Raw genomic sequence first — 13,417 nt, 5'->3', positions numbered from 1 at the left:
CCAGAGGCGGTCTTGTTTGATCGGAATGCATCTTTAAGAGTTGCTTTCAACGTTTGCAAGTTGTGAGGTATTACTTCCGTCAAGATTTTATTTTTCACCTGTTCCGCCAATTTTGTGGCTAGTACAAATTTGATAAGGATCGTTTATTGAGCTTGATCCGCAAGGGTATCATGGTAGAATTCAATCAGCCCTAAGAAATTATTAAGCTCTTTAAAGTCCCAATTGAATGTTGGGATGACTTAAGTGGCTGTTACCAGATCAAAACTTGACATCGTTGCTGAATTCGCCAGTGTTTTATCAATAGGTTTTATTACTTCTTTTGATGGTAAATCCCGAACGTATTCTTCGTCAAGCGAACTTCCCTCCTTGAGCTTTTCAGTACTCATTCACAATGACAATTCTAACTAAAAGCTTTCAAGAAGTTTCTATACCTAATTTTCATTTGCCGGATGTCTGAACGTCCTTAAAAGCTTCGATTCCTAGTTTTCGTTTCGCAGGATTAATATTGAGCTCTTTGGCCTCACTATGCAGGTGGTGTTCTGGGGTCATAAGGAGACATCCGGTAGCAGTTCTGATTGCAGCATTTTGACAGGCCTGTAGCCTTTTCCAGTGTGTATTTTTAAGACCAGGCGACGAAACTGGTGACGCGTAGCTCATGAGCGGCCAGCCAATTGCTTTGTACGTGGTTAGCAACGTTTCTTTATCTTTCCCCCATTTTGTTGCGACTTTGTACTTTGGATATGATTTCTGTGGCACGAGCCTAGAAGGTTAGACTATTCCCTAAGATCTCTGGGTGACTGACAGTCGGTAGGTAACACCATCGACGCGTACGTTCAATATTTGCGACATCTGTTCCTTCCACGTCGTAAACAGAGCGGCCGTGGATTTTGTCGGTGATAATGCCAGGTTGCGGGAGGTGAAGAAACTGGAAAGATCGGGGAGATAGCTGTCTACTTTAGAAACTAATTCATAGGTTGAAGGGCCAGGTCCTGTAGCCATAATCGTACAGTCGTCAGCATAGGAAATAACAGTCCCCAAAGCCTTCGGGGAGTGTCTTTATAGTTAATACAACAACAACAACCTGGGTTGCAGACACTACACCTACCTACCAACCTAGCGCACTGCTACAACAACAACCAACCTAGCTCAAGTGAATCTTAAACATTTTCGGAATACAATAAGTAGTAAAAGTCTATAGAAAACAGCGGCCGACTGCTAAAATATCGGAAATGTTGATAATATACGCGTTTCGACAGTTGGAACAACTTGAGGTAAATTTTAATAAGAGCGGCCGAAGGCCGCCAATGCAGAAAGGTTTTCTGTGCCAAAAATTCCATGGATCCCACCACCGGTTCAGAGAGGTCCGGGTCAGCTTTCGGTTTTTTCGTAAATATCTTTTGATAGATATCAACTTTTTTCTGCCTTCGGACTAATTGATACTGATATGAAAAAGCGTCTCACTATATATACTTATGCGTAAGAGCAATCGACCGCTGTTCTAGAATTTTACTCAACAAATTTTAAACTTCTGATGGAGAAAAATAAACATACTTGATCTTCGTTAGAAGCCGTAAGCCCTTCCAAAATGGGTATACATCTGAGAAGGGCAGTACCACCACCGGGTACTATTCCCTCTTCTACTGCGGCGCGAGTTGCGTTTAAAGCATCATTTACACGGTCTTTCTTTTCATTTACTTCCACCTCACTCGATCCACCTACACGCAATAAAGCTACACCTGAAGCTAAACGTGCCAACCGCTCCTGTAATTTTTCTTTTTCATATTCAGATGTTGTCTCATTAATTTGATCCTTTATCTGTTCCACCCTACGGGTGATATCTTCCTTTTTGCCCTTTCCTTTGAGTAGTAAGGTATCATCTTTGGTGATCACAACCTCTCCTACATTTCCGAGATCATTTATTTGAACGTCTTCTAGCTTAACCAAATTTGCGTCGTCGCCAAAAACAATGCCACCCGATGCGATAGCCATGTCGGTAAGGGTAGATTTACGATTATCACCGAATCCAGGAGCTTTTACGGCTGCTACTTGCAAGCCTATCTTAAGACGATTAACAACAAGTGTGCTTAGAGCTTCGCCATCTATATCTTCAGCAATTATTATCAAAGGCTTCCTTTGAGAATTAGCTAATTCGAGTGCAGGTATAATGCTTTGCACAGATGAAATTTTCTTTTCAGATAACAAAAGTAATGCATCCTGAAATTCCACCTTAGCTCCCTTAGATGAGTTGATAAAATATGGTGAAATATACCCTCTATCGAATTTCATACCCTCAATTATTTCTAACTCATCGGTAAGAGTTTTACCATCTTTGACAGTGATCACTCCATCTCGACCAACCCTCTTCATGGCTTCACTAATTAGGTTTCCGACATCCCGATCTCCATTTGCCGATATAGTTGCTACTTGAGCTATTTCTTCTGGGGTATTAACTGGGCGAGACATGGCTCTTAAGTGATCTTTAACAGTATCAACAGCCAACATAACACCTCTGCGAATCTCCACAGGATTAGCTCCTTTGGAAATTTTTTCAAATCCTTCCTTTGCAATAGCACGTGCAAGGACTGTTGCAGTAGTTGTGCCGTCACCGGCTTCCTCATTAGTGTTATTTGCCACATCTTGAACAAGCTTGGCTCCAATGTTCTGAAATTTGTCCTTCAATTCTATAGATTTCGCCACTGTTACACCATCTTTAGTAATTTTAGGTGAGCCCCATGACTGCTCAATTATAACGTTGCGACCCTTTGGGCCCATAGTAACTGCGACAGCATCAGCGAGCACATCAACGCCTTGCAACATTAATGCACGAACCTCTGGTCCGAACTTCACATCTTTGGCAAAACCACGAACCATCAACTGCCGTTGAATGTTGGTGCGTAACATATGGCACGATAAGCGAAGCATCTGTAAATATAAAGTAAAAATATAAATAAGAACACTGTAAAAGTTCTGGCTGAATTCTATCTAGCTCTAACTATGCTCCACACGAGAAATATTTATTATGTAGTCTATTGACATGTAGTCTATCTATAGAAAAACAGTTTAATAGTTCCTCATGAAACGAATTTATTTTTTTATTTATTTATTAATTTCAGCCTATGGTGTTTTAAACCTTACGGGCAAGATAACAATCGTAACTTTAATAACTTAATAACTTGTTGTTACGACAAAAAAAAACCAGACAATATAAATAATAAGACAACTAATGAAACACCCGACTATAGCAAAAACAGTGCTTCTCTTAATGAAGTAGCACATCTGATAAACACTTAAATGAAACAACTACAACTGTTGGGAAAACTGCATCAGCAGCCCAAGAAACCACAACCCTCACTAAAACACAACACACAACAATGAATTCGTCGATAACTCTGCTTAATCAGCAATTAATTCAAAGATGCAATTACTTTATGTCGCCTAACTCGGACACAGATATTTCAAATGCAGGAGCCACGCTATGACCGTGACTTTTAAAGTTCTACAATGGAACATAAAAGGAATATGCAATAACAAGAACGAACTACACCTTCTAATAAAAGAACACACACCTTCGGTCATTTCGTTACAGAAACACACCTCGTATACAACAAAATCGCTGCAATATCTAACTCTTACACCACATACATACTTTCACATCTTACCACAAAATTTAACAAATAAACAAGGGATAGCCGTCATGGTAAAAAATTATATACCTCACAAACGCATAGATGTGCAATCTTCTCTAGCGACTATTGCTATCGAGGTAAACTTGAACTTTAAATTCACCATCCTTCCCACTTATCTCCCTCCTCAGCAACCATTTAGCGTTAAAGATCTCTTCGATATAACTGCTTGTGCGAACTCAGATCTGTTTTTGGTAGGAGATCTAAATGGATGGAGTCCATTGTGGAGTTCAGAAACCACCAATTGTATTGTATTGTATTTTTATTTAATTTCCCAGCACAACAATTTGAGAAAATTATTTTAAAGTACTAGTCAAAACAGCATAAGATCAAAAAAAAAAAAGTAACAAAAACAAAAAATGTAATATTTAAAAATACGACAATAAATTAACTAATTAACAATAGATAATACACAATTGATAAGAGACATTTTCATTAAAATATATTTAATAGAGCTTAGCCTAGGGATGAAGAACAGAAATTAAGATTAAAGGAGAGTTGCAATAGAAGTACGGTTGCAAGTTTAACCTTTAGGTAAGGTTGAAAGTGGTGAGTGAAACAGTATAAGAAATCAGTAAAGTACATAAGTTATGGAAGGAAATGAGAGTCAGTTAACTCTTTCTTGAAATGCAGTGCATTAGTTATTTGCCGTATTCTAGTTGGAAAGGAGTTCGAAAGACGGATCGAACTGACAAAGAATTGCCGTTCAGAGACTAACATACGATATTTAACATGCGCGAGAAGCATTGACCTTGTTGAATGAAGAAATTTAAGCCTTCGAAATAGGTTATGAGGTTCTTTGGTGTAAATTATCTTATGTAAGGTAATAAAAGTTCTAACCCTTAGAAGGTTGTCAAAGGATATGTCTAGCAACTTTTCAGAGTAATGGGAAACGTGATCAAGCCTATTCAGTCCATATACATATCTGGAAATGCTATTGTAAGCAACATTTAACTTCTTTTTGCTCGGATAGTCACAGCTAGAAAAAATCTCACAGCGATAAAGAAGCGTGGGTATTAAGTACGCTTTGGATAAAAGTAATCGTATATATAGCGGGGTGAAATACTGTGTCAACCACAGTGCACGGAGCATTCCGTACACTCTTCCTACCGTGTTAAAGATATGGTCTTTCCATGTAAGTGTTTTGTTAAAAACTATAACAAGATTTCTTGCCGTGTCAAAATATTCTATAACAGAGTTTTCGAACATAATATTATCTAAGGCATTTGTAGCAAGCGGCTTTCTACGAATGACGATACATTTCGACTTTCGAGGATTAAGACATAAGCCGTTCCTAAGAAGCCCATACACATATTTGGCCCAGATCGTGATTCAAGTTACTTATACATAAACTGGTACAATCGACAGGACAGCACGTATACAATTGAACATCGTCAGCGTAGATGTGGACGTCGCAATACTTGAGAACACTAGGTAGGTCATTAGTGTACAATACAAATAACAAAGGATCCAGGATTGAACCTTGGGGAACACCTCGCAAAACGTCTAACAAGTTTGACTTTCTACTATCTACACATACTGCCTGGGTTCTGCCATCTAGATAGGGACTGATTAGGTTGGTTGCATGACTCGAAAAATTAAACAGGTTTTTCAGCTTCTTACATAGTAGTGTATGGTCGACAGAGTCAAAGGCTTTGGAATGGTCAAGGAGGATTAGAAAAGCCGTAAATTTATCATCGATGCGCTGCCTTATCTCCTCAACTACAGAAAGGAGTGCCGTAGTACAGCTTCTATTTGGGCGGAAACCAGACTGATGGTCTGTCAGTAGTTTATTTTTAAGCACATATGTAGCGATCTGCCCAATCAAAGAGGTAAAATAGCTGAAGTCATGTATGTATGTATGTCATTCTGGTCTCCAAGAACTTAATAGTTCTAAACGACATGGCACCGACCCATTTGACAACACAACAGACATTTACTCACATTGACGTATGTATATGCTACGCCAGCATGAGTCCAAAAGTAACTTGCCGAACCCTATCCCAATTACATGAAAGTTACCACTTCCCTCTGGTAACAAATGTGTTGTTACCTGGGTCAAACCCGGGCCCCCAAAACCAAAGTTAATTAATTAAACAGCCAACTGGGAGAAATTCAAATGCTCGGCCAATGCAATCTTAAACAAGCACACACATTCCTCTAATATAACTAACAGCACGACATATTTTGGTACCCCAAACACACGTAAGTCTGTAGGCCCCTACTGGTCGCCTCACCTTGGGGCGCTAATAGAATGCAAAGAGTACATTTGGCACAATTCTAGAAGATAAAGACCGTCACAGAAGCTGTTAAAATACAAGAACGCAAATGGGTTATTTAAAAGAGAGAGTCTGGAAAAACGATTCCCTCTGTTCGTTTTCCAGACAGTTCGACTCAACCATCAAAACTATTGTTTACTATAAAGTTTGGCAGCTTAAATTGAGGTTATGGTGCGAATAGAGTGGAATGCACTCGACTTCTGTGAAAGGCACTCGAATGGAGTGGAATGAAGAACAGTAGGAAGACCAGAGTTGCATTGGATTAATGTATCTTCAATCATTGTATCAATATTAAAGATAAATTTAGAAAAAATAATTAAATACTTGAGTATAAGCAAACATTTCAAAACCATGTTTGGCACAATATGTGGCAACATCATCATAGAACAGCTAAGGCTTAGTAATTGCAGCCAACGTCAAGTAGTACTTTGAACTTCAACGTATTGTTACGATTATTAGCAAAACTAAGTGGTGCTGCTATCTCTAAGCCGATGCTAAGCAGTGACGTGAATTTACATCAATTCAATCATTATGTATCTACATAAACGAAACAATAATTGCGTCTACACATATGTACCATGTACGTATATGAGCAGCGGAGAGTAAATGCACAAAGTCATGCATATATCTGAGATACTCCTGAAAGTATGCAATGAGAAAAAAACTATAAAATCGTGCAATTTTAGTTACAGCTGAGAAGTTTGAGAGCTGCTGGACTAGTAGATTCTGGAAGCGCCTAGAAGATGCGAACGTTGAAATCAAAGAGTATAAAGGCGGCAATTGTAGAGGCGCTGGAATTCAGTTTGATTTGAGATTTCGATTAAGACGCTATCTAGCGAGCAAGAGCAGTATTATTTTGAATAGTAGAGTTTCATTTGAGCTATCAATCAGTTTGGTTATTAAGCAAGCTATTCGTTGCACAGTTTGAGTGTTATTGTGAAGTACTTTAATAAAGGCCATTTTGCATTATTACATATTGGAGTTATTTATTCAACAGTTTAGTGATTCCAACTTAGCAGAGGGTTGCAAATAAGAGGATTTGCAAGTAAATTCGTTACAATTGGTGTCTGAAGAGGAATTCTTGAATAAATTCCAGAGGACAACAAGGACATGGCAAAGTTCAGTGAATTTAAGATCCAGCAACTAAAGGAGTTGGAGAGCCGTGGATTGAATACAAGCGCCGTTGAACTCGAACTTCAGGCACGGCTACGAGAGGCAATGGAATTAGAAGGAATTGACGTGGAAGAGTATGTCTTTCATCTTGATGGCGATGAGACAACAAAATTGGAGGAGAAAAATGAAACACCGCAGACAATGGCGAACACAGACTTGAACATGATATTGGCTGCAATATCGGCACAAATATCAGAAATGTCGACACAGATTACATCACAGATGGAATCCCAAGAGACACGTATAACATCAAAGATTGAAGCACAAAAAACGCGTATTTCAGAAATGGCGGCACAAATTTCAGCACAGATTTCATCTCAGATCTCCACACAACTAGAAGAGCAGGAAGTTCGTATATCATCTAAACTGGAAGCGCATATGGAAGAAAAACTAACCCAGTTTAATGAAGGCTTCAGTGGTCCACAGGATAAAATCGAGGCCGATGTGGATGCTTTGAGAGGACGTATCGAGCAGTCACAACTAAATCGTCCAGCAGTTTCAGCGAGTAATCCAAAGGTAAAAACACCATCCTTTGACGGTTCTGTTCCTTTCCAGGTCTTTAAGCTACAATTTGAGAAGACCGCAACAGTGAACAACTGGAATGCTGAAGATAAAGTTGCTGCACTCTTCGTAGCATTGAAAGTACCAGCTGCCGAAATCTTACAGACGATTCCAGAGTACGAACGGAACAGCTATGAAGCATTGATGGCTGCTGTAGAACGACGTTATGGAAGCGAGCATAGAAAACAGATATTCCAAATTGAGTTGCAAAACCGCTACCAAAATGCAAATGTGACTTTGCAGGAGTTTGCGTCATATGTCGAAAGGCTTGCACATTTGGCGAATACCGACGCACCCGTGGAATACACCGAAAGAGTAAAAATTCAGAGCTTTATAAATGGCATACGGGACGTCGAAACGAAGCGAGCCACATACGCAAACCCAAAGCCAACATTTGCAGAGACGGTATCACATGCACTGACTCAGGAAACTGCCTCACTATTGAGTAAACCAGCATACAAAGCTCATCGTGTGGAAGTGGAAAGACCAGATTGGGTAGACACAATTTTGGAAGCACTGAAGGGATCACAACAGAAAAATGCTGGAGTTATTAAATGTTTGTGGGTGGTCGTAAACGCAGAGCTGAAGGAGATGAGCAAATATCCAAGTCCACTCAATCGTTAAACTAAAGAGAGTCAGCCGCAAGGGGCGACAGCTGGCTCCCTCAATTGAATGCTCCATAATCTCTATTTCGCAAATTGGAAGAAGGTCAAGCAATCTTACTGTCGGAGGACATGTGGATGGAAAGGAACGCTTACTGACTGTAGACACAGGTGCATCCCATTCCATCATTCGATTAGATTTAGTCAATAAGAAGATAAGACCATTGCTTGGAGCAAGATTACGTACAGCCACGGGAGAGGACAACCAGGTAATTGGAGAAGTAGAATGTGAAGTAGCAATTGGGAACCTCACGGTACTACACAATTTATAGTGGCAGGTATTGTTGATGAAATCATAATTGGAGTTGACTTCTTAATCAACCAAGGCATCAAGATCGATATGCAAAGCAAGACGATGCGATATAAGAACATGGATGTGCCACTTAATTTCGGCTACGAGAGAGACTACAGCAGTAAACGAGTGCTGGTGGAAGAGAGTCAGCAAATACCACCAAAATCAGAAGCACTCATCTGGGCAAAGGTTGATGGAGATGGTGGGACAAACAAATTGTGGGTTGTCGAAGCAGCAAATAAATCAGCACTGAACATACTTGTAGGAAAAACCCTGGCTATGACAAAACAAGATGGACGTATTCCGGTAAGAGTACTCAATGAGTTCAAGTCACCATTCAATTTGACCAAAGGACCTATTTTGGGAAGATGACAAGAGGCCGAAGTAGTTATTAACTGTGAACAGCTCCAGGAACACGTTTCATCTAGTAATACTGATCTTTCAAATGAGATCACGGCATGCACGCAGGGCTAGAGGAAGCCTATCAGAGTAAGGCAAAACAACTGCGCCTAAAGTACGCGGACATATTTGACCAGGATGGTTCCAAACCAGGCCGCACCAATGTTGTGAAACATCAAATTGACACGGCAGATGCGAGGCCGATCCGTCAAGCTCCACGTAGTGTTCCACTGGCGAAAAAATGAGCGACAGCGGCGTCATCGAACCATCAGCTAGTCCATGGAGCTCACCGGTAGTACTTGTACAGAAGAAGGATGGAAAAATGAGGTTTTGCGTGGACTGCCGGAAGTTGAATGACGTTACGAAAAAGGATAGCTACCCATTGCAAAGAATTGACGACACTCTGGACTCGCTATCTGGTACGAAATGGTTTTCCACACTGGACTTGAAAAGCGGCTATTGGCAAGTTGAGGTGAGGGGGGGAAGATAAAGAGAAAACAGCCTTCAGTGTCGGTGATGGTCTGTGGCAATTTACAGTGATGCCTTTTGGACTTTGTAATGCACCAGCTACTTTTGAGACTCAATGACCAGGTACTGAAAGGACTACATTGGAAAACATGCTTGGTATACCTGGACGACATCATCGTATTGGGCAAGAACTTTGATGAACATCTTAAGAACTTGGAGGAAGTTTTCCAGAGAATAGCTGGCGCTGGTCTGAAGTTAAGTCCCAAAAAGTGTGCGCTGTTTAAAAAGGAAGTCAATTATTTGGGTCACAAGGTAACGACAGACGGCATCTGCACTGCGAACGAAAAAATAGAGGCTGTAAAGGATTGGCCAAGACCACAGAACCTACATGAATTGAGAAGTTTCCTTGAGCTGTGCACATATTACCGCCGATTTGTACCAAATTTTTCCAGTGTAGCACATAGCCTCCATGAGCTTACAAGAAAAAACAAAGCTTTTGAATGGAAGAAGGAGCAAGAAGTGGCTTTCCAAACATTGAACGAGCGTTTGTGCACTGCCCCAATGTTAGCATATCCGATTACAGGAGCAACATTTATTCTAGATACAGATGCGAGTGGATATGCTATAGGAGGCGTTTTATCACAACTGGTCGATGGACAGGAGAAGGTAGTTGCATATTACAGCCGTTCGATTGGAAAACCAGAGAGGAACTACTGTGTTACGCGGAGAGAGCTGTTGGCATTGGTAGTGCATTAAACATTTTCACAAATACCTCTACGGCCAGCGATTCCGTGTCAGGACAGATCACGCAGCGTTGAAATGGCTTCTGCAGTTCCGTAATCCGCAAGGACAATTGGCACGGTGGATCAAGCGACTACAAAGTTATGACTTTTCCATTGAGCATCGAAAAGGTAGTACCCATGGAAATGCCGATGCAATGTCACGAAGACCATGTAGTTTGGAATGCAAGCACTGTTGTTGTTGTTGTTGTAGCGATAAGGTTGCTCCCCGAAGGCTTTGGGGAGTGTTATCGATGTGATGGTCCTTTGCCGGATACAGATCCGGTACGCTCCGGTACCACAGCACCATTAAGGTGCTAGCCCGACCATCTCGGGAACGATTTATGTGGCCACATTAAACCTTCAGGCCACCAGCCCCCCTCCCCACCCCCAAGTTCCATGGGTCGTCAGACCTCGTCTGTTAGTGAAACAGGATTCGCCGCGGATAGGTGAGGTTGACAATTAGGTTTTGTATTTGTATTTGTATTTATTAGGCAATTCATCCCAGCACAACAATTTGACAAAAATTATTTTACAGTGCTAGTCGGTAAAAGGCATAAAATAGGAACAATCTAATCTTGAAACTTAAAGCTAATGACTATGGCTAAGAAAAGGTTACAACAAATAATATATTTAATAAATAGTAAATAGATAAATAAAGGAATGATAGAGTACATTTGCTTAGAAGGAATCAGTATTTTAATTGTCTAGGTTATTATAGAAACTTGTTAATTCTTTATTGAAGAGCAGAGCATTGCTTATAAGCCTAAGTCTAGAAGGGAGCGAGTTCCAAAGACGTATGGAATTAATGAAGAACTGGCGATCAGATATTAGCATACGATGTCTGAAGTGGGTAAGGAGAACAGATCTAGACGACTGGAGAAAATTTTGCCTCCGATACAGATAGTCAGGTTCCTTCATATATATTAATTTATGTAGCGTAGTGAGCGTTTTAAGTTTAATTAGGTTATCGAAAGAAATGTTTAGCAACCTGTAAGCATGTTGAGAGACGTGGTCAAGTCTTTTCAACCCATAGACGTATCTAGCAATGTTGTTATACACAACATTAAGTTTCCTATTACATACATAGTCACAATTGGAGTAAACCTCACAACCATAAAGGAGCGTAGGTATTAAGTACGCTTTTGCTATTAGTAGACGAATATGTAACGGAGTAAAATATTGTGTAAGCCAGAGTGTACGAAGCATCCCATACACTTTTCCCACTGTGCGGAAGATGTGATCTTTCCATGTCAGGGTTTTGTTAAAAACTATACCTAGATTTTTTGCTGTGTCAACGTATTCTATAATAGTGTTGTCTAAAATTAAATTTTCCATTCCACTTTTATCTAGTGACCTTCTATGAATGACTATACATTTCGACTTCTTAGGGTTAAGACATAAGCCGTTCATAGAAGCCCACGTACCAATTTGACACAAATCGTAATTTAAGTTATTAATACATGAACTGGTACGATCACTAGGACAGCACATATACAATTGTACGTCGTCAGCATAAATGTGAATATTACAATACTTGAGAACACCAGGCAAATCGTTTATATACAAAACAAATAACAGGGGACCAAGGATTGAGCCTTGTGGGACTCCTCTTAAAACACTGACGAAGTCAGACTTTCTGCTACCAACACTTACTGCCTGAGTTCGGTCGGCCAAATACGATCTGATTAGGGCTGTTGCACAGTTGGAGAAATTAAATAGGTTGTCCAGCTTCTTGCAGAGAACGGTGTGGTCGACCGAGTCAAACGCTTTTGAATGGTCGAGAAGAGTTAGGAAAGCAGTAAAATTTTTGTCAACTTGTTCTCGAATATCCTCTATCACCGATAGGAGCGCCGTTTTACAGCTACGATTTGACCTGAATCCAGACTGGGAATCTGTGAGAAGGTTATTATTCTGCACATAAGTATTTATCTGGCAGTGCAAAATTCGTTCGACGACCTTGGAAAGGAAAGGCAGAATAGCTATAGGCCTATACTCCTTGTTTTGCTTGAGGATTGGGATTACCTTAGCAACTTTCCAACATTTGGGAAATACACAGGACGTCAACACAGAGTTAACCAAGTAGGTTAAGTGAGGAAGGATTTTAGGAAGAATTATTTTTAAAAATTTCGGACATATACCATCGAACCCCATAGCATTAGACTTTACTGAAAGAATGGCTTGAACGACATCACAATCATCGACACTAGCAAACTCAAGAGGATCAAAATCAACATTAGCGCGAATACAATAATTATCAGCACATATATTGTCAGTTGAGATTGGCAGATTTACAAAATTTATATTTATCTCATTAATGTCTACATCAGGGAGGACAGAAATATCACATTTGGATTTTCCGATACCAATATGTTTAATCGACTTCCAGGTTTCCTTCGAACTCAAAGCAGCACTAAACTTGTTATTATAAAATTTCTGCTTAGCTGACCTAATGGCTTTGTTTGCAGCGATCCTAGCTGTTTTGAAGCAGTTGTGAGCCTCCAGGGTTTTGTATCTTTTCCATCGTGAGTAAGCAAGGTTACGCTGGTGAATTAAGTGTTTTAGATTGGCACTAAACCAAGGGGTATTATTGTGTGTAGCAGCTCTGAGTTTCACTGGCACATAGTTGTCGAAAAGCCTAATAATATGGTTCTGCAGGAATGATGCCTGATCATCGACCGATGTCAGTGTACGAATCAAGCTCCACTCAACCGACTCCACCGCTGCATTAAGGGAACTGTAATCTATGCTTCTAAAATCACGATATGTAAAGGAACATTGTATGTGTGACGTTTGAAAGTTGTAACTAAGAAATATCAGATCGTGTTTTGAAAAGCAAGATGCCGACAATTGATCGTAGTGGAGCAATTTCAGGGATTTTCACAAAAAATAAATCCAGCAAAGAAGAATTTGAGTCAGTAAAGTGTGTAGGTGAAGTTAAATTGGTGGGAAAAAGTCCAAGAGACTCCATACTTAGCTTTAGAGTTGAGTCGACGAGAAGGTTGGAGTTGAAATCCCCAGCGATGATTATATTATCATAGCTTATAAGTAGAGGCTCGAGAAATTCAATAAAGCCAGAGAAGTCAACTCCACGATTAGGTCTGTATGCACAGCCGATAAG

At 40.1% G+C, this 13,417-nt stretch overlaps 1 protein-coding gene and 1 pseudogene across 1 annotated transcript in view; both read right to left on the bottom strand.

The window, feature by feature from the left end:
- The window catches only part of LOC137248637 (T-complex protein 1 subunit eta-like), a 528,633-nt pseudogene that overhangs the window by 138,263 nt on the left and 376,953 nt on the right, over positions 1–13,417 (bottom strand).
- Positions 1–13,417, bottom strand: part of LOC137250086 (heat shock protein 60A) — a 63,337-nt gene that overhangs the window by 13,306 nt on the left and 36,614 nt on the right. The window contains exon 2 of the mRNA XM_067782371.1: positions 1,552–2,922. Within this exon, the coding sequence (XP_067638472.1) occupies positions 1,552–2,922 (1,371 nt within the window). The remainder of the gene's footprint in view (positions 1–1,551; positions 2,923–13,417) is intronic.

This window comes from Eurosta solidaginis, chromosome 4, assembly GCF_040869045.1.
Source record: "Eurosta solidaginis isolate ZX-2024a chromosome 4, ASM4086904v1, whole genome shotgun sequence".
NCBI classification, from domain to species: Eukaryota; Metazoa; Arthropoda; class Insecta; order Diptera; family Tephritidae; genus Eurosta; species Eurosta solidaginis.
Note: the sequence above shows the minus strand (reverse complement) of the source record. Positions and strands in the feature narration are given on the sequence as shown.